General features: G+C 41.5%; 1 protein-coding gene across 1 annotated transcript in view; it reads right to left on the bottom strand.

Moving 5' to 3' along the window:
• The window catches only part of sdk2b (sidekick cell adhesion molecule 2b), a 699,987-nt gene that overhangs the window by 205,784 nt on the left and 471,845 nt on the right, over positions 1-22,358 (bottom strand). The window contains 5 exon segments of the mRNA XM_052032768.1: positions 7,285-7,400; positions 8,240-8,421; positions 8,956-9,096; positions 9,390-9,537; positions 21,865-22,001. Of these exon segments, the coding sequence (XP_051888728.1) occupies positions 7,285-7,400; positions 8,240-8,421; positions 8,956-9,096; positions 9,390-9,537; positions 21,865-22,001 (724 nt within the window).

The raw sequence follows: 22,358 nt of genomic DNA, 5'->3' as shown, positions 1-22,358 counted from the left end.
AGTGCCCCAAGTTGGTAGAAGTACAAGAAATGAATGAAGATAAAGACACTCCAATGACTTGGAATCATAGAGTTGTACAGCACAGAAACAGGCCCTTTGGCCCATCACGTCCATGCCAACGCTTTTGCCCATCTACATTAATCCACATTAGGACCCTATCCTTCTATGCCCTGTCCATTTAAATGTCTGTCTAAATGCCTCTTAAACATAGTAAATGTATCTGATTCCACCACCTCCCTCTGGCAGCACATTCTAGATATCAATCACTGGAATTCACATTCCTTCCCTCCAGCTCAGAGAATGCCACTAGCTACCGGACAGACAGAAAGGATAATGCACGCAGCGCTGTGTGGAGGCCAGGATTTTGCATGCATCCTGCTGCAGAGGTTTCAGTGGAGGACATTGAGAGAAAGTCTACCAATGCAGGTTGATAAGTGTGTACAGGTGGAAGTGATGGGCAACTCTCTTAGCATACTTGTATCTTTTTTATCTAATGGCTGCTGTTCCAGCTTCCAGGGCAGTACTGCAGTAGCCACCCTCCTCTGCTTGTTGCTGGGGAAGCTTCGACTTTTGCTTACATCATAGCTCTTGATGCTGATGATCAGGGAGACTCGCAGGGTGTTACAGCATCCCAGCAATCAGTGCTCCAGCAGAATACTGGGATTGATGATGAGCCACCCCAGGGGAGTGTCAGAGGCACCACAGAGCATAGATCTCCAGGCCTCTCTCAAGATGAAGCACTGCCAATCCACCTGAGACCTTGACGTTGCCTGACAGCTAGTCAACTCAGACTGCTGCCTTGCAAATGAGAAAATGGGGCTGAAGCGAGGCCTTCTTGTCATTAACTACTCAAGGACATTTTTCAAGGCTAATCTGCAACATCAGCACCTTCCACCAGCTATATTGTAGCTGCCTGGGAAGTACTGCATGAGAAACAAGGAAATATGTGGGAATGAACAGGAATGATTAGTTGGTGCTTGTGTGATTCTTGGCATGTTTTGATTTATTAATTTGGTTTGGAATGGTTATTTGTTTTTACATTTGCTCTTCAACTGATGGTGGCTGGGAAATTGTGGTTGCATTTACTGGTAGTGCAGCTTCTCAAGTTACACATTGCCTTGCTGGAAAGGGACTATTTCAGATTGCCTCCCACTCTGCCCCCTCCACAGCTGTTTGCCACTTGGCTGTCGACAAAGACTGAACCTTCATCATGGTGTTGTTGTGCCGCTTTCAGGACTCAACACAAGTGCTGCAGAGCTCCAAAGGAGAGGCCAAGGAAGCAGAATTGTCAACGCTCTGCTCCTTGTGTTATACTTTATGGGGGACACCACGCTTGTAATTTTAGTTTTTAATCTATTTATTTTTTCAGGATCTGGCCACCAATAGTGAGGGCAGAGTTGATCTCTCATTCCTAATTACCCTGGAGACTGTGGTGGCGAGCCTGGTCCTCAAACTGCTGCACTGCTTTTGGTGAAGACACTCCATAGTACTGCTGGGGAGGGAGTTCCAGGATTTTGAACCAGTGATGATGAAGGTACGCTTGTATATTTAGTCAAGATGGTATGCAGGCAGCACTGTGTGGAGGGCAAGAATTTACATGCATTCTGCTGCAGAGGTTTCAAAGGAAGACTTCGAGAGGGAGTCTACCAATGCAGTGTGATGGCATTCCTATGCACTTGCTGCCTTTGTCTTTCTTGGCGGTTGAGATTGTAGGCTCAAGAGGTACTGTTGGAGCAGCCTTGGCAAATAACTACAGCGTGTTTTGCTGTTGGTACACACTGCAGCCAATGTGACATCAGGCTGATGTTTCACTGGTCCATGGGTCAGCTTTCCCAATTTATACACCAACCGCCAGATATTTTCTGGGAGAACTTCACAAGGCCAACTGGGCTGCATGTTACTTTGCTCTGTCTGAATTCTGTGCCAGTGTTATTGTTGAGTGTTCCACATAGCTTTATTCTTTTTCTGCTAAGCCATTTCAGAGAGAAATTAAGAATCAATTACATTCCTGGAGTCACATAAAGTCTAGACTGGGTAAGGATGGCAGATTTTCTCCCTTGAAGGGCATTAGTGAGCCAGATGGCTTTTAACAAAAATATAGTAGCTCTGAGATCATCATTGCAAAGACGAGTTTTTTTTTCTAAATTCCATATCGTGAATTGAATTTAAACTTTTCAGCTATTATAGTGGGATCTTAACTCACATTTCTGAATTGCTTGGTCAGGCCTCTGGGTTACTAATCCAGTGAGTTAAGCACTGAACTCCCACCGTACCCCTTGTGTTCCTTGATATGCCTGTTGCGCTTGTGCGTAGATTGTAGAAATTATATTATATTAGATATTATAGATTGTAGGTCACAAATCTGATAGGGCTTTTTGAGGAGGTAGTTAAGAAACTTGATGAAAGCACAGCAGTAGACATGGTTTACATGGACCTTAGCCAACACACCTTGGATCCCTTGTGCCCTAACCTTCTGGACCAGCCTTCCATGCAAGACTTTGACAAAGCCTTGCTAAAGTGCTATACAACTCTATGACTCTGTTATGCAGATGGTACAACAGACTGCTGCAGTATGAAGCCATTATGACTGTTGACAGGATAATAGGCATTTAGTAACACACTATCCTCACACATCAACTGGACAGTGAGGGATTGTAATCCCCTCCAGTAGTGGCATTTCTCCAGCCTGACATGTTGCCCCTGCAAGGCTATATTTATGCAGCCAAAAGTACTCTACATCATTGGGAAGCCTGCAATTTTGCAATCACACAAGATCATTCTGCCTACTGCTTGGCAAGATATATCAAAATACACTGAGCTGTCTTGGAATACAGAGCATCCATGCCCTCCCTTATGCAACGGAGTGTGAGAAACTGAAACGTATTCCAAATATCTCCAGCTGAAATCTCAACAGCCACTAACAAGGCATTTGTCACCCTGTTTTGTAGTTATCGTTGAATCAGAAGCATATTTTCAATGAGGACATTCCTTTGGAAATCCTGGCACCTTTATGCCTTGCTCCTCATTGAGGAAAATCGCTCCCTGACACTTTGGTTCTGTTGAGGGACCCTTACCACCTCCCCTCCTTTGGCAACTTGTCCCACCCTCTGCTCATTCTCACAATCATGTAGCACTGCAACAGGAATGCATTACCAATGTGCACTTGCATGAGGATAATTGGCATGTGCAGAAGTTTGAAGTTGAGGCAAAATCTTTGACCACCTAGCATACCGTTCCCTGTGGATGCTGACAGTCTTGCAGAACTTTGGAAAGTACCAACTCCCCCTTATAGAATTGTCACAACAACCAATTGAAAGCAACCAGCAAGTACATTGTAAATTGTCACTGATCCCTTTAAATTGAGCTGGCAGAGTCCATCCCACTGCTCTGTGCATGGTCAGATGTGCAAAATAAAGAGCGGCATTATCTGGAAGACTGATCTCCAGTTTAGCATTGCTTGTATCAAATCACCATAGCTTCCTCTGCATTCTGCAGTTTGTATTGGCAATGCATACACTAATACTTTTCCCATATGTTGACCAATACAATTCCACTGCAAAGTTAATCCACAGGACTCAAACAACAGCTGATAGATATTGAGATGAATTTTCCAGTTAAAGTGTTTGCCTCCTTTCTTTTGTTTAAAAATTCTTGTCTATGGAATGGAGTTCTTTATATCTCAAATAACCAGTGTCAGAATCAATGCTCTCAGGTGAGGTCAAACTCAGCTTGATATTATTTTTGTATTTGCCACCCTAACTGTCCAAAATCCCCTCTTACTACTGTTCCTTCAAGCTGAACTGGGTCAACTTTCTGCTGGAAATGATGCTCAACAGGAATTGGTCTGAGAATGATTCATAAATAACAGAGAATATGAAAAGTTTACAGACAGCGACGAGTTGCTTCCATCAATCATGGCAAGGTCTTCTGTATATAAGTTGTATCAAATGGGGAACCTGAACAAGACCCACAAACAAAAATGAGTAAAGAAAAATCTTTGATGGCTTGGGTAAGCTTAGATAGCTGTCAAAGTTCTCAAATACATTGCATGAATCTCACATAATTGAAAAATTCACAAGCTATTAAAAATGCTCAAGCTTTTAAAAGTTATTAAGATAAGTTAAAGAACCAATTGTTAAAAGTAACTTTTCCTCTCTATTCTAATGAATGGAGATGCATATTACTTGAGGAACTATGGCAGAATCATGGTCAGTCCCTCAGCTCTCCAACGGTTCAGTTTTGAAAGGCATTTGGAGATTCCCTGGTAAACAGCCATCAGGAAGCTCAAGATTTCCATGCTCACTGTGCATGCATGGGAATCTGGACTTACCACGCTAACTTGGGGAAAGACAGTAGTCATGTGCAGACTTTCCAGCATTTCCCTGAAAAATTTGGGCCACAGGAATAATTTCTTGTTAAAGGAAGAATAATTTAGAGTGAGAAGCTTGGATAAATTTATTGCTCTGAGAGTTCGTGTAATGAGCCCCTTTCCACGTCAACTGAGGATCATCCTGCCTGTCATGATCCAGTAGCATTAAACAAAATGGACCTAGCCAAAGGGAACAGCAAAATAATATGTCATCTGCAGAAATATAATTTACAGAGAATATTCTTGCCTGATGCGCAAGCAATCACTTTTGAAGAATTCAGAAGTCGTTAGAAGTTAGGGAGTAAATGTGGTTTTTGGTCTGAGATTATGATTAATATTACTGAATAAGATGATGAACCATCATATCAACTGGTTCGGTTTTAATTTGCTTCACACAATAGTCACTTTTCTTTACTTAGTGACTATTGTGTGAAGCAAATGAAAATTGAACCAGTTAATATGATGACTCATAATTTTAATCAGTAATATTAATCATAATCTTAGACCAAAAACTACATCTTTCAAAGTTACACTACATTTGTTTTATCCAAGAAAAAAGTGTTTCTCCAAGAGCTTCAGTGAAGCAGCCAGCATGATCGAAGGCTCCACCCACCCAGATCATTCTCTCTTCTCTCCTCTTCCACCATGTCGAAGATACAAGAGCCTGAGGGCACGTACCACCAGACTTGAGGACAGCTTCTATCCCCACTGTGATAAGACTGTTGAACCGTTCCCTTATACGATGAGATGGACTATGACTTCACGATCTACCTTGTTGTGACCTTGCACCTTATTGCACTGCACTTTCTCTGTAGCTGTGACACTTTACACTGTACTGTTATTGTTTTTGCCTGTACTACATCAATGAGCTGTGTACTAACCCAATGTAACTGCACTGTGTAATGAATTGACCTGTACGATCGGTATGCAAGACAAGTTTTTCACTGTATCTCGGTACAAGTGACAATAATAAACCAGTACCAATGCTTTGGATTGAAGCAGCAATACAGAATGCCAAAAATTGTTGTGATGATGGAGCTTGTACCTTGGTTCTCCATACAATAAAATCCAAATCTCAGAAAGGAAGAAGCCAAATGAATAGGAAAGAATTGCACATCTGTCACTGGTAAAGGGTGAGACAGGCTACCTGTTCCATATATGGAGGAGGTGCATGGTGCACCAAGAAATCCAAAGGAGATAAAATACATTAGAGAGAAAATCTCAACCGCAGAAAAGTTGGTGCTTAGATTAATTAGAAACATAGAAAAACTACAGCACAATTCAGGCCCTTCGGCCCACAAAGCTATGCCGAACATGTCCTACCCTAGAAATTACTAGGCTATAGAAACATAGAAAAACTACAGCACAATTGAACTCCCAATCCATTGTAAAATCCACATTGCATCAAATAGGGATTAGAGCACATGTTACAATTCAACTAGTTTTAATTGATTCTACTAATTCTAATTGATTCTAACTAGTTCTATCTTACTTTACATGCTATGCTTTGACTTTATATCAGTATTTACAGCAACAGTGGCAACATTTGCAGCAGCCTAGCTGAAAAGTACAACTGGAACAGGGGAATTGCTCTGAATTGTACACGGAGGAGCTGGACAGACAAAGTTGAAGCATTACAACACCTACACTGGCAGGAGACTGTAACTGTAGGACAAAAAATTTAGTATAGCTGTTTCTGTTACAAATGTGGACAAAAGATGGAAGTTCATGCATGAAAGACTGACAATATATTATTACTTCATCTTCCGTTCAGTGTTCAGGAAGAAAGAGTCTAGAGGCTGAGCAATATTTGGATTGTGACTGTATGTTTATCATTTATTCAGATACAAATCCAGCTAAAAAGCCAGCTGCTTGCCTGACCTGTCAAATGAAAAATGTGCAAAATGATTTTCACGCAAGTAGATTTTCCTCCAGTATTGCATTTCTTCATGATAAAGTAATCTGTAAGTAGGACAGCAATATCACTTCACAAGAAAGGTTAAGTGAATTCAAACAAATGCAGGACATGAGTTAGAACATAAAATAATGATTAAAACCATTGGCTGGGCAGTCACTGTCATAGCAGTTAATGTTTCTGTTTCATTGCGTTCCCAGGCAAGGAGCTAGAGTGGAGATAGTCAGATAAGACAGGATCAACAACAATTGAATCAGCTGAAACATTTGGCAAAGAGAGAAGATAACTTTGGTCATTTATCGTACGGTACGTGTGAACATGTCTCTAGGTTTCACAACTACTAATGTTGCTAGATGGATCAAGAAGCACTGCCTCTTTAGGACAGGATTTCTGCACTGGTTTCTATTTTTAGGTGCAACTGCCAGTATTTTCCCATAAGTGCAGGACACTGTATTAGTCATAGCAAGTTGGAGTACCACACTTTTACCATCCTTCATGTGAAGAAGTGTGTACAACCTTCTCTCCTGAATATCTTGGCTCTGATTTTTTTTAAGGTTATATGCCCTGGACTGGGCAAACAATTATTTAACAGTGAAGATATTTCATTGGATTTATTACAGAGATCTACTCTAAAGATCTATATAGAAAAGAAAGATGGGCATGGAATGGCCTTACAAGTTTATCCAATCTCAGCTCACTCCCATTACAGTGATAACACTGGCAGTGGCCCCAGTGATGTTAACACAACTGTATTATAATTGACATGGCAATGCTACCACTGGAGGTAGACAATCAACAGAAATGTGATTGGTCAAAAATCTAAATCTTGATATCACCACTCAAAAAATATATAATAGAGTTCTCTGTAGCTCTTTTACATCCAATAGGAAATGCAAATCATTAATTCCTAAAGTGCTGGAAAGTCAGTGTACAATCTTACAGTTAGCAAAACAAACAATGTTGTTCACATTTGAACAGTTCTTGAGGCTGTGAGTATTACCTTGTAACCTTGGTTAATTCCATTAATAAATTGAGGACTGGGTGGTGTCCATGTGAATCGAATGGTTGTGGAATTAATGGCTTCAGCATGCACATTTCCTGGAGGCACTGTAGGAACTGGAAAGAACCACAGATAAGTTCAAATTGGTTGCATGAGAAAAGAGAGCAATGGAAAGTAAATGTTGCTTGAAGACTATTCATTTTATCATATGTAAGAACAACTCCTTTATTAGTCACTTCTGATTTGTGTGTAATCCTGTCACAATCAGTGTGCTTCAAATGACATGTTCCTGTACTATATTTGTAAGTTAGAAGTGTTAATAGCTTCTACTGCTATCAAATTTTGCTGAAAGGACAAATTGAGTGGTTTCAATATCAGATAATTGGAATATAAATATTTTATATTTGCTCTTGGATATTGGAGTTGAGAGTGTGGATTGGCATTGCCTTACGTACGCATGTAATGACTTTTCTTCTATAGTGGTGCAAGCAGTCCATGCAATTATCAAGCTGAGCAGATGGAACGTGTTTTTCCTGAAGTCATCGGGGGACAGTATCTCCATCAGGCTATTTTCACATCACAATTCTTTTTCTCCTTGGTGTAAATTATCCACAGAGGACTTCCTTGAGACAATATTCATTAGACTGGGGAAGATTGAACCTGTATCCCGCTATTTTGCATTGCTTTGGCAAGAAATCATGAATCCACTGGCATTGGGAATATAAGATTTAGTTTCGGTTTCCCTGGATTTGTTAGATTTGTTCCTATTCCATACTCTAAGATTTTTTGCCATTGCATGATGTTCTCCATCAAGAAGAGTAAGAAAACATACATTTCTATCCCACCATACTCAGCATTAATCTATGATTACCAGCATTATATGAGAGGTTGATTCTGCCACTTCTCCTGATACCTGACCAATTAACTTACCCTCCCATGAGAAGTGAGTACCCACCCCCTTGCAGGGTCCACTCGGTGACTGTTGGGCTGTAGATTCCCAAACCAGCCCCATTATAGGATGCCACAGCAATCTCATAATTAGTCCAGATGATGAGGTCTTCCAGGAGGAAATTATTAACATCAGAACTGGTGATATTCTTGTACTGGTGCTCTACAGGTAAACCTGCTAAGCAGTACCTATAAAAAGAAGAAAGTTCATCATATATTTTACTAAATATTTGCCTTGGGTACTTTTGAACAGTACATTCATAAGGGAATGCACAGAGAACACCGAATGTCACTGGGAAAAGCCACCCAAATGTAGTTTAAAGATATTTTGGAATAGCAAATGTCAAAACATCCGCAAGAGTTTGGTATTAGCCACATTCTGCTAACTCTTGAAGAAGATTTTTAAGAGAATTAAGACTCAAGACAACATTTGCAAATATGTGAAAGTTTAACTTACAAGCCATTTGAGAATCCAAAGGTAGTAAAGAGAGCTTATGTTGAACACCAGATTAAAGGAACCATCGGGTAATAATACATTTGTAATTCATTTCTACAATATTTTAAAAAGGATAGCATCATTTCCTGTAGTTTTCTGTTTGCTGCAAGTTGCTTTTTACAATGGTAATAAAAAAGCAAACATATATACAAAAACAGAACACCATTATTATCTGATTTAGTTTTCATCCATGAAGGCAGAAGTGCAAAGATTCTGCTTAGAGGTACCTGATAATGTAACCCTTCAGAGCTCCATTCTGTTGGTTTTCTGGGGGTGGCTGCCATTGAATCATGATGGATTGATTTGTTCTTCCACTTGCAATGACATTTTGTGGGGATGCACTTGGCGGTTCTTCAGGTAGTGATAACCTGCAAGAATTTGTTACCATTTACTTATGAATAATGTGAAGATTGAGACAAAATTAATTATTAGAAAACAAAGTTAACACATCTCAAAAAAAGTCATACATCTGACATGATGTGCTGACTCCTCATGACTTCATTATAGTTTAAGAGTATGGTGATTGTAAAATGGTAGCTGATCAATCATAATGTACATGGAATCTTTGAGATTTCCTTTAAACAATTATAATTGTGAAATTTACAGTATAACCACAATTTAACTTTTAAATTAACAGTACAAAGTTGGAGACTATCCTTACCTCTCAGTCTCTCTACTGTACTGACCCTTTCCAACATCATTCACGGCACATATACGGAATTGATAGGACCTGGCTGGAATAAGTCCCCTGACAGTCAGTCCTACAGATTCAGGGTTTACACTCATCAGGTGAACAGTCCAAGGAGAATCTGTAGCAAAAAAGGTAAGCTTCTTTTGAAATGCTTATTTCACTTTAAGGCAACAGGCAAAAACATGATTAACTGAATGCTATAAAATTTTGAAAAATCTGAGAAAATGAGGAGCAAAAATTGGACAAGGGAAAAAAGGACTTGTAAATTTGCTGAGTCAACTAGTTTTCATTATTCTTTTAAAAGTTCCCCTCAACATCAAAGAAGAAGAAGATACTTCAACAGTATCTTCAATATCATAAATATCTCAGTAGACAGTATCTGCAGTAAATTATCAGAAAAGGTGATGAAAGCCTTGGTTGAAAGAATGAGGTTAGAAGACATATTGGTTGCAAAAGGGGTTCTAGCTCATCTTGTTCCATTTGGAATTGCTGATTAGTGTTTGTCAGTACACCAACACTGCTTCAATCACTTTGCCAATTCTCAAACAATACAGATAAAAGTATTTCATGTGCTTTTATTTACCACCTTTTTGTAATCAAGAATGCAACCCCCCTAAAAAATTCTTACTGCAATAATAACAATGCACAAAAGGATAAAGTCCACTTTGCATCTTGTGAATGAGTAATGAGATTACATTTCCAACAACTCCATTTTATTTGCTAATTGGAACTGCAATTAGTCACATCTCAATTCTTAATTGGGCACATGAGGCTGAAGCCTAATTTATTAGGCAATCCTGTTCTGGGAAGGAGAGCCCAAAGTTGAAGGTGACACCACCTAAGATAGAGGGGAAACTGCACAAGAGACTACAGTGAGAGGAACAAAGCGGATAGGATATAAACTGAGAGGAACTGGGAGTGGCAACAACATAAAAGGATGTAGAAGCAAGCAGGAATTTAATTCTGCTCCTTCTGTATTGAGGCTTAGATGAAGCATCAACCCCTAAGTGCAAGATTAGCCCCTGCAGAAGTGTAAATTCCCTTTACCCTGATAGAAATTAGATATGAAAAAAAATCTCACTAATTTGTGCTCTGAGCTGGAGCTCTGTCTACAGTTTGCTTACTTACAGATAAAAGGTTTGAGGAACAAATACAAAGCCTAGAAACATATTGATTACTGGCAGATACAACAATTTAGAGAAACTAAAATATGATGAAGCTAAATAAAAAAATGAATTATAATTTCCTGAAAAATATAACTCTCAAAATTACAAAACTCAATTGTCAAATTACTTGTGCAGGTTATCCCCTCATGCCATTCCAATTTATAGACTTTTTGACAACACTACATCTACAGTTTGGAACCATATTGACTTTAGCAACAACTGAATAGCATTCCAGGAAATAAATGCTGGGTTACTGCACTGAGTCTCCTGGCCTTGCTGCATCAGTACTGATTTCAGTAATCGTTACTAAATTGGCATCAACTCTGGCATCCACAAGTAAAGCATTACAGACCAGTAACCATGAGCACACCAGTATTCACTTCTAGACATAACAGATACATCAGAAATCGGAAAGTTAAATACAAATGGAATTTAAGGATCCTGATGACATAACTAAATCAGTTAAAAAATAGAAAAGAAAGGAAATGCAAAACAAGTCCATAAACATACTCTATAAATAATATTTCAGATGTATATCTTTTGCCAGAACAATTTTAATTTCAGATGTCTACCACCTGCATTTCTGAAGTTTTTATAACCAAGTTTTTATTACGTTATTCCATAATAACCAAGCAATTTACGGACATGTTTTAAAAATCCCACTGTCATTGTGACAGCTGGTTAGACCACCCTTGGAGAGTATGTGCTGTTCTGGTCACCACACTATAAGAAAGATGTGATGGTGCTGGAGAGAGTGTGGAGGAGAAGCCAGGACGTTGCCTGGATTGGAAGACTTTAGCTATGTGGAGAGATTGGCTAGGCTGGGCTTTTCCCTGGAGTGAAGGAAGCTGAGGGGTTACCTGACAGAGGTATATATAATTATAAGAGGCATTGAGAGGGTAGATAGTCAGAATCTTTTTTCCATGGTAGAAGTATGGAAAAACAAGAGGTCATAGGTTTAAGGTGAGAGGAAGAAGTTGTAATGGGGATTTGAGGGGGAAGTCTTTTTACACAGAGAGTGGTTGATATCTGGAACTTGCTGCCAGAGGAGGTGGTGGAGCCAGATACAATCACTACATATAACAGACATTTAGACATGTGCTTAAATAGCCAAGGTCCTTTTTGTGTCTGTTACTATACAGTAGTTCTCACTGCATCTCCCAATTACTCTGAGGCTGAATGTTGGCAGGCTGTTAACTTTTTCTGCTGATGATCACTCCACATTATATTCACCCATTCCCATAACCAAACATCTGCACTTCAGTGCTTATTTACTAGCTATGAAAACTCAAAAAATAAAAATGGGGTACACCCAACATGCTTTATCCACTGCTCATTACATTATTATAGCTCATGGCAGTGACAAAAGCTCTTCCACCCCATCTGATTTGATAGCTGAGATCTGTTAGGGTTTTTGTATTGATATCAAAATCTTGTCCTCCTCCTGGGCATTTATTTCTTCTCTAGCTGGCTTCCTCTTCTGCAACTCTTTGTGCTCTGCTGAGCATATTTCTTGTTCTTCTACTGTGGCCTTGTTTGTCTCCTATGGGTACATTTGTTGATGTCTGTCATTCAGCACTGATGAGATACATCATTTTATAGATGAGTCTTTTGCCAATCTGCTTATGGTGCTGGGTTATCACAGTATATTTGTTTGTCTGAATGTCCAAATGACCACGTGTGAACCTGATGATATGCTCTACCAGCAACCATCAGTGCTTCCAGCACGGAGATGAACAAAACCTGAAAAGCAATGATTGGAAATTCTGTCTAATAGTTCTCTTTCTAATCCAAGCTAAATATCACATTCTCACCACAGGCCCCGACTATATGAGCTGTTAGGCAGCATTCAAACATTGATTTTCTTTCTTTATTCACAACATTATCAAGGGATGGAAAGTCATTAACTGTTTCTCTCTGTACCGGTTCAATCCGACCACCTCCTGCACTCCTGTTTTCAATTTAAGGTATCGGGGAGCATTTTCCAGAAATGAACAGAAAGACTTTTGATCTGCCACAATACAGAATCCACAGCAAATATTTAAAGTGATGATTTTGAAGTAGTTCCATAACAGTATGCCAAAAAATTTTTTTTATCGTATTATCTTGTAATTTGTATTGAATCGCAGTATCTGAACTATAGCTCAGGTGCTCACAGGTGGTATAACTTATCTTCTAACAGAAGTCCCAATTTGACATTAACTTATTGTAAGAATGACATTTTAAGAGTACTAAATAATATTGCATTTATATTGCTCTTTTGATGCAGAAATGTTGGGGAAATATTTCATAAAGCAAAAGAGCAGAATGATCCAAATGAAAGGCAGAGGAGGTTTGGAGCTGTATGACCTGATCCACTTTTGGATAAATGTATGCAAGCAAACCCAGGGTTTTTGATTTAGCACAGTTGCTGAATTCTTTATTTTTTCAAGTCAATTTTTGGGATGTAAGCGATATTGCCTATTCCTAATTGCCCTTGAGTTGATGATTGTGAGCTGCAGTCCTGTACCACTGGCGTCCTTTGGGATGAAGGTGCTTTCAAATGTTGTTGGATAAAGAGTTCCAGGATTTTGACCCAATAATGAAGAAGCAGCTGTATAATTCCAAGTTAGGAGATGGAGGGGAACCTGCAGGCAGTGGTATTTCCGTGCTCCTGCTGTTCTTGCCTTTCTTGGCAGTAAAGATCACAGGTTTGGGAGGTACTGTTGGAGTAAATAAATGAAATACATTTTGGAGATGGCGCACTCTGCAGCCACACTGCAGGTGATGGAGGTATTGAATGTTTAGGATGGTGGATAGAGAACCAATCAAGTGGCTGCTTTCTCCTGGTTGGTATGGAACACCTTGAATGTTCTTGGAATTGTACTCATTCAGGCAGGTAGTGAGCATTCGATCATGCTCCTGATTTGTACTATTTAGATGGTGGAAAGGCTTTGGGCTGCAGAGGACACTTTGCCATAGGACACCCAGCCTCTGACCTGCTTTCATAGCTAGGTCATTTATGTTAATTAACTATTTCATGGTATCACATGGAGAAAATTGAATGAATCAAAGTCTTCACTAATGATGGGGATGTCAAGAGAAAGCCAAGTTCAGTCATCCACTCGGCACTACTGGTTACCAGAATTGTTCACTCCTTACATGCTGAACCCCACCATCATTGAGGATGGGGATGTTTGTGAAGCATCCTCCTCCCATTGGCTGTTTAATTGTCCACCACATCCATGACTGGAGGTGGCAGCATTCTAGATCTTTGATCGGATCTGTTGGTTGTGGGAGTGCTTAGCTCTATCTATTGCATGTTTCTTTTGCTGCTGGGCACACATGCTGTCCTGTGTTCAACTTCACCAGCCGGGCACCCCCTTTTCAGCCAGGCCTGGTGCTGCTCCTGATGTTCCCTTCTACATTTCTCATTAACCGAGGGCTGATCTCCTAGCTTGTTGTAATGGTAGAATGAGGGACATCCCAGGCCATGTAGTTACAGATCGTGGAGTGGAACATTTCTACTGCCTGTTGATAGCCCACATTTATGCATACTTGCCCAGTTGTGAGCTGCCAGATCTGTTCAGCACTATTACAACACAGCATCATACAATGGAAGGGGTCCTTGATGAAATGATGAAATTTTGTCTCCTCAAGGACTACGTGAAATTCACTTGAATACATTCCTTCATGGTCAGGTACACCTGAGAATGAAGTAAAGTAGGTTTATCCTTTATGTTGGTTCATTCACTACTTGCAACAGACCTAGTGTATCAGCTAAGTCCTCCAGGACTATGCCAGCTCAGTCAGTGGTGCTGCTCTTGGTGATGCATTTTGAACATGGACAGCCAGAGGATGTGCTGTCACCCTGCTACTTTCAGTGGTTCTTCAACATGAGGAGCATTGATTCATCAGCAGAGGGAGGACGGTGGGTAGTAATCACCATGTTTCATTGCCTATGTTTAATCTGATGTTGTGAGACTTCATGGGGACTGGGGTCAATGCTGAAGACTGGTTGCACTGAATACTGCTGTATGCCAACCTTGGGTAGGTTTACCCACTGGTAGGACATGGTGTACCCAGGGATTACAATGGAGGAGTACACCGTGTTGTCCATAATGATTCTCTGAGAACAACTATGTCAGGTGCTCCTTAAATGCTCTGTGAGGCATCTCTCCCAATTTATACGCCATTCCCCAGATGTTCCGAAGCAGCACTTTACAAGACTGACTGGACTGACAGCAATTTTACTGTGTCTGAATCTGATTCTAGTTTGATGTTGGATTGAGACTGTCTTCTGTCTTGATGTAGCAGTTATGATAAAAGCTACTCTTTTACAATTCCACTGTTTCTACAGCAGGATTTAATCTAGCATCTCTGGATTGTTAGTACAGGCCTCTCTCTGGGCTTCTAGTCCAGTAACTTAAACATTGTACACAGTACGCTGAATGAAATTCTGAGATACTTTTGTGAATCTCTTCATGTTTCTATGGAAATTGTAAATGAAAGGCTTTAATTAAAACAAATTTTTGACCAGACAATTGCAAATTACTTTGCAAAAGAATCAGTTTACTTGTCTGCATTATACTTCAAAAAGTTTGAATTTAATAACATCTATTTAGCCTCAAGAGATTGACAAAAGGCAAACTCAATGACACAACAAAAATAATTTAGATGAGTATTTTATGTTTACACTGGTATAACCATTTATGGCTTTCCCAAGGCAAAATTTATATCAGCAAAAGTCAACAGATATCTCTTCAAAGGCACTCCCTCAGGAACAAGAATGACTTGCTTTCACTCTGATTTTGTGGGTTACGGGGGTGGCTAGTGAAGCCAATGTGGAAACCACAGTATCCCCCACAGATGAGGAAGGAGGTGGTGGATAGAGTGGATGGGCAGGCAGTTTGTTAGGTGATGCGCTCCATCCACCACTTGTGTGGAGCATCTGAATGCTCCTGTTGCATGGTCTCATGGTTTTTAATACCATCCAAAATGCTCCTCATCTACTTTGAGCGATCATGGGCTGGAGGTTCCTCGGAGTCAGTGGGCGTGTTGCATTTCTTTGATTCTTTGAACACAATTTTGAATCTTCTTCTGCAGAGGCAGACACTGACAATGAAATTCACTACTGCCTTCAATGCACCAGCACAGCCTTTGGTCAAATGAGGAAACGGGTATTTGAAGATCAAGACAGACCTGGCACAAAACTCATGGTCTACTGGGCAGCAGTGATCCCTGCCATTCTATATGCTCCTGAGATCTGAAGTAGCTACAACAGGCATCTAAGCAAGGCACTAGAAAAATACCAACAATGCTGTTTCTGCAAAATCCTCCAAGTGAACCAATGTCAGCTTCCTCTTCGGAGGCTTCGTGGGTTTCACTTCGGAAGACGTCGGGACTTCGGAGCAGATAAGTTTTTTCTTTTTTTTTAATAGGGTTTTCATTATAAGGGTTAAATTTTATAAGCTTCTTTTTTAAGTTGTTTTATAAGTTTTTAATTGGGAATAGTGAGGGCTGGACTGCGCAGGCGCGTGACGTCGGCAGGTAAGGCGCGGGCAGTTTAAAAAGCGGGTAGAAAAAATCTTCGGAGGCTTCGTGGGTTTCACTTCGGAAGACGTCGGAACTTCGGAGCAGGTAAGGTTTTTCTTTTTTTTTTAATAGGGTTTTTATTATACGGGTTAAATTTTATGAGGTTCTTTTTAAAGTTGCTTTATAAGTTTTTAGTCGGGAATAGTGACGGCTGGACTGCGCAGGCGCGTGACGTCGGCAGGTAAGGCACAGGCAGTTTAGAAAGCAAACTGCCATATCCAGCGGGCAGCGTTGAAGCGGGCAGCTGAGTGAGAGGGAGCAGAGTGGTTGGGCTTTGGCTTCAGGGGCTTAGGCGTAAAGGGGCGAGGCAGGTGAGTAGCTAGTAGGTAGGTTATCTGTTATAAATTTTTAAGTAGAAAAACTAGGGGGAGAAAAGAATTAGTTCAGATGGAGGAATGGTGGTGTGCTGCAGCTGCTTGATGTGGGAGCTCGTGGACCATGCTAAGGTCCACGATGGCCATGTCTGCAGTAAGTGCTTGAAGCTGGAGGAACTTCGGCTCACAATCGATGAGCTGGAGTTGCAGCTTCAAACACTGTGCAGCATCAGGGAGGGGGAGAGTTTTGTAGATACTGTACATAACGAGACGGTCACCACCCTTACAGCAGGTACTACTGGAGACCAGGAAGTCAATAGAATGGTGACTGTCGGGGAGGGAAAAGGAAAAAGAAAACTAACAGGCAGATAGAGCAGAGGACCCCGGAGGCTGTTCCCCTCAATAATAGGTTTTCCGCTTTGGAAGCTGTTGAAGGAGATGACCTGTCGGGGCCTAGCAGCAGTAGCCAGGTCTATGGCACTGGGACCAGTCCTGCTGCTCAGAAGGGAAAGGAGGAGAAGAGGAAGGCAGTAGTGATAGGGGACTCAATAGTCAGGGAAACAGATAGGAGGTTCTGTGGCAGTGAGCATGAATCCCGGATTGTATGTTGCCTCCCAGGTGCTAGGGTCTGGGATGTCACTGATCGGGTCCACAAGATTCTAGAGCGGGAGGGAGAACAGCCAGAAGTCGTGGTTCATGTCGGTACCAACGACATAGGTGGGAAGAGGCATGAGGTCCTGAAAAGTGAGTTTAGTGAGCTAGGCAGAAGGCTGAAGAACAGGATCTCGAGGGTAGCGATCTCGGGATTGCTGCCAGTGCCACACGATAGTGAAGGTAGGAATAGGAGGAGATGGCAAATAAATGCATGGCTGAGAAGTTGGTGCAGGAGGGAAGGTTTTAGATTTTTGGATCATTGGGATCTCTTCTGGGGAAGGTGGGACCTGTACAGAGAGGACGGGTTACACCCGAACCTGAGGGGGGCCAATATCCTTGCGGCCAGGTTTGCTAGGGTGGTTCAGGAGGGTTTAAATTAGATTGCGATGGGGAAGGGAACCAGAGGATTAGGTCACAGGAAGAAGGGGATGGGGAAAAGTCAGATCTGACAGGTAGAGAGGCTTTGAGGAAGGAGAAGCAGGGTACAGGCTATAAAAGTAGTAAGGTGGATGGGCTAAAGTGCATTTACTTAAATGCGAGAAGCATCAGGAATAAGGGAGATGAACTGAGAACTTGGATAAGTACATGGGACTATGATATTGTGGCTATTACAGAGACATGGCTGACATTAGGGCAGGAATGGATATTGAATATTCCTGGTTTTCAGTGTTTTAAAAGGGATGGGGGGGAGAAGAGGAGGAGGGGTGGCAATACCGGTCAGGGACACTGTTACAGCTGCAGAAAGGGTAGATAATGTAGAAGGATCCTCTCTAGAGTCAATGTGGGTGGAAGTTAGGAACAAGAAAGGGGCAGTTATTCTATAGGCCCCCTGGTAGTAGTAGGGATACTGAGGAGCAGATTGGGAGACAGTTTTTGGAAAGATGTGAAAATAACAGGGTTATTATAATGGGAGACTTCAACTTTCCAAATATTGATCGGCACCTACTCAGTGCCAAGGGTTTAGAAGGGACGCAGTTTGTTAAGTGTGTCCAGGACGGATTCCTGACACAGTATGTTGACAGGCCAACTAGAGGGAATGCCATATTAGATCTAGTTTTAGGTAATGAACCGGGACAGATGACAGATCTATCGGTGGGTGAGCATTTGGGGGACAGTGACCATTGCTCCATAACCTTTAGAATTGTCATGGACAGGGATAGGAGCAAAGAGGACGGGAAGATATTTAATTGGGGAAAGGCGAATTATGAGGCTATAAGGCGAGAACTTGGGAGTGTTAATTGGGATGACTTTTTTGAAGGGAAATGTACTATGGAGATGTGGTCGATGTTCAGGGATCTCTTGCAGGATGTTAGGGATAAATTTGTCCCAGTGAGGCAGAGAAGGAATGGTAGGGTGAAGGAACCGTGGGTGGCAAGAGAGGTGGAACAACTAGTTAGGAAGAAGAAGGCAGCATACATAAGGTGTAAGCAGCAAGGACCGGACAGGGCTCATGAGGAACATGGAGTAGCAAGGAAGGAACTTAAGAAAGGGCTGAGGAAAGCGAGAAGTGGACATGAAAAGGCTTTGGCGAGGAGGGTTAAGGAGAATCCCAAGGCTTTTTTCTCATACATAAAGAGCAGAAGGATGGCTAGGGTAAAGGTAGGTCCAATTAAAGATAAAGGTGGGAGGATGTGCCTGGAAGCTGTGGAAGTGAGTGAGGTTCTCAATGAATACTTTTCAGTATTCACCAAGGAGAGGGGTCTTGATGATGCTGAGGACGGTGTTGGTGAGGGTAATGTTCTAGAGTATGTAGATATTAAGAGAGAGGATGTGTTGGAGCTGTTAGGAAATATTAGGACAGATAAGTCCCCGGGGCCTGACGGGATATTCCCCAGGCTGCTTCATGAGGCGAGGGAGGAGATTGCTGAGCCGTTGGTTAGGATCTTTGAGTCCTTGTTGTCCACGGGGATGGTACGGGAGGATTGGAGGGTGGTGAATGTTGTCCCCTTATTCAAAAAGGGTAGTAGGGATAGTCCAGGGAATTACAGGCCGGTGAGCCTTACATCTGTGGTGGCTAAGCTGTTAGAAAGGATTATAAGGGATAGGATCTATGAGCATTTAGAGAATCATGGACTGATTAGGGACAGCCAGCATTGTTTTGTGAAGGGAAGATCTTGCCTCACAAGTCTGATAGGGTTCTTTGAGGAAGTGACCAGGAAGGTTGATGAGGGTAGTACAGTGGATGTGGTCTACCTGGATTTTGGTAAGGCGTTTGACAAGGTTCCGCATGGTAGGCTTCTTCAGAAGGTCAAAGGCCAAGGGATCCAGGGAGGCTTGGCTGTGTGGATTCAGAATTGGCTTGCCTGTAGAAAGCAGAGGGTTGTGGTGGAGGGAGTGCATTCGGATTGAGGGCTGTGACTAGTGGTGTCCCGCAGGGATCGGTTCTGGGACCTCTACTTTTTGTGATATTTATTAACGACTTAGGTGAGGGGGTGGAAGGCTGGGTTAGCAAGTTTGCAGATGACACAAAGATTGGTGGTGTTGTGGATAGTGTGGAGGACTGTCGAAGCTTACAGAGGGATATTGATAGGATGCAGAGCTGGGCTGACTGATGGCAGATGCAGTTCAATCCAGAGAAGTGTGAGGTAGTACACTTTGGAAGGACAAACTCCAAGGCGGAGCACAAGGTAAATGGCAGGATTCTGGGCAGTGTGGAGGAGTAGAGGGATCTGGGGGTTCATATCCACAGGTCACTGAAAGTCGCCCCACAGGTAGGTAGGGTAGTTAAGAAAGCTTATGGGATGTTAGCTTTCACAAGTCAGGGGATCGAGTTTAAGAGCCATGAAGTGATGATACAGCTTTACAAAACTTTGGTTAGGCCACACTTAGAGTACTGTGTCCAGTTCTGGTTGCCTCATTATAGGAAGGATGTGGAGGCGTTGGAAAGGGTGCAGAGGAGATTTACCAGGATGCTGCCTGGAGTAGAGAGTATGGATTATGAGGAGAGACTAAAGGAGCTAGGGCTGTTCTCATTGGAGAGGAGGATGAGGGGAGACATGATAGAGGTATACAAGATATTGAGAGGAATAGATAGAGTGGACAGCCAGTGCCTCTTTCCTAGGGCACCAATGCTCAAAACAAGAGGACATAGCTTTAAGGTAATGGGTGGGAAGTTCAAGGGAGATGTCAGAGGGAGGTTTTTCACCCAGAGAGTGGTTGGTGCATGGAATGCGCTGCCTGGGGTGGTGGTGGAGGCTGATACATTGGACAAGTTCAAGAGATTGTTAGATAAGCATATGGAGGAATTTAAGTTAGAGGGATATGAGGGAGGAAGGGGTTAGATAGTCTTAGGTGTGGTTTGAAGCGCGGCACAACATGGTGGGCCAAAGGGCCTCTATTGTGCTGTATTGTTCTATGGTTCTATGGACATCAACACCCCCAGCTTTGATGACCTGATTACTCCCAGTCGGTTAAGTCGGGCAGGTCATGGCGGGCAGGTCATGTTGCTCACACGTCTAACACGCTATTTCAAGCTATGTTGTGGGAAAAGATTACCAAGTGGACAGTGAAAACAGATAACTTGCAATCAGATGTTACACTGAGTGAGGTAGAACCATAATTAACCAGGTTAACAGTCGTAATGGTGAGAATGGCATAATTAATCCACTGCTTAAATATGCTTTGTGACTAAGAATTGTCACTCACATTGGAACTTTTCACATTATGAATTTAATAAAACTAGTTCCTATAGAAATTAATGAAGAGACTGAAAATTAACATTAATTCTCATTTTTCAAAAAGAGAAATGCTTAATGATTACACGTTTTTTTGATAACAAATTTCAACACAGTATCCCTTTGGTATTACATATTCAATGTGCTAAGACTGTTACAGGAATTTAATCAGATTGCTGTAGAATTTACTTATTTCAAATTAGCTTCAGGTGACAAGAGACAATTAAGTTTATTATTGCCCTCTGATAAAGACTGACACTTTAGTTTGCAATATGTGGCACGAATGGCTGATCATTGATTTCTTTCTCCTATTATTCATAGGGTGTTCCCTCTCACTCATTATAATTACAACTTTGCAGCTACAATTATCTTCAATAACATGTGGCATTGGTCACATGAGGCTGACGTTCCAATAGTTCTGTATTGAGTTTGTAGTGAAAACTACAAACACCACCAATGTCCAGTCTGTGTGCATCCTGTGGTACAGATAGTCTGTCATCTGTTTCAACAGTCCAAATCTGATCAATGGGCAGTAGTTGAGAACACCCTGGCTGTTTCCCCATTTTTCATCAAGGCCCAACTGAACTGCCATTATTTCACTGGTTGGAGTTTATACTGCATTTCCCCACAGTAGGTATCTAAAAATGAGAAGACCGTGACAAAACTTAGAATGTATTTATATCCAAACTGAGTCAAGAGAACTTACTCATTTTTTCAACTGTGTGGCTTCCAGGAATTTTACTCTTAAAAATTTTGCCATTTTTGGCAAAGGCACCATGGGCTGAAGAGCCTGTTGCTGTGCTGCACTGTTCTAATTCACTACCAATGGTAAAATTGAGTTTTCATAGAATCATAGAGCACAGAAACCAGTCCACGCTGACCAAGATTTCCATCTAAGCTAGTCCCATTTGCCGTGTCTGGCCCATATCCTACTAAAACTTTCCTATCCATGGACCTGTCCAAGTACCTTTTATTTTTATTTTCATTTTATCCAGAAGGTCTGCAATGCATTACAATGAAAATGGTGTGTATTCTTAAGAATGTGTTGCTGTTAAGAACTCACTGTTTTCAGACACTTCCAAAATGTAGTGAAGCAGGGGGCTATTCCCATCAAAAGCTTTTGCCCACGTCAACGAAATGGCTCTCTTTTCACTCGTGCTCAACTGAGCAGCCAGGTTTTCTGGGGCATGTGGGAGCTGCCTGCAGCAAGAAAGTAAAGCAAGAAAAACTTAAATAAATCAAAGTACAACTTGGCCACCAGTTTTTCCCTCCAGATTTACTCTGATTGTCTCTGAATCTTACCATGCACTAGACCAATAAAATCCAAGTGAAACATATTATGAAACATTTATCCTAATGACAGCAATTAATAATTCTGATTGCTGCTGACTCTTGTGCACTGATACTTAATATAAATCTGTGTTCATGATTAATCATTAAGCTGCATGAAAGCATCCTTACAGCATGAGGTCTTTGCATGATAATTGGTGGTAGTTCCAGCCCATACTGTTACTCCATCTAGCCCAATGTAATCAATACATTAACATTTTCCTCAAG

Source organism: Pristis pectinata, chromosome 18 (genome assembly GCF_009764475.1).
Source record: "Pristis pectinata isolate sPriPec2 chromosome 18, sPriPec2.1.pri, whole genome shotgun sequence".
Lineage (NCBI taxonomy): Eukaryota > Metazoa > Chordata > Chondrichthyes > Rhinopristiformes > Pristidae > Pristis > Pristis pectinata.
The sequence above is the reverse complement of the archived record's forward strand: the minus strand, read 5'-3'. Positions and strand labels throughout refer to the sequence as shown.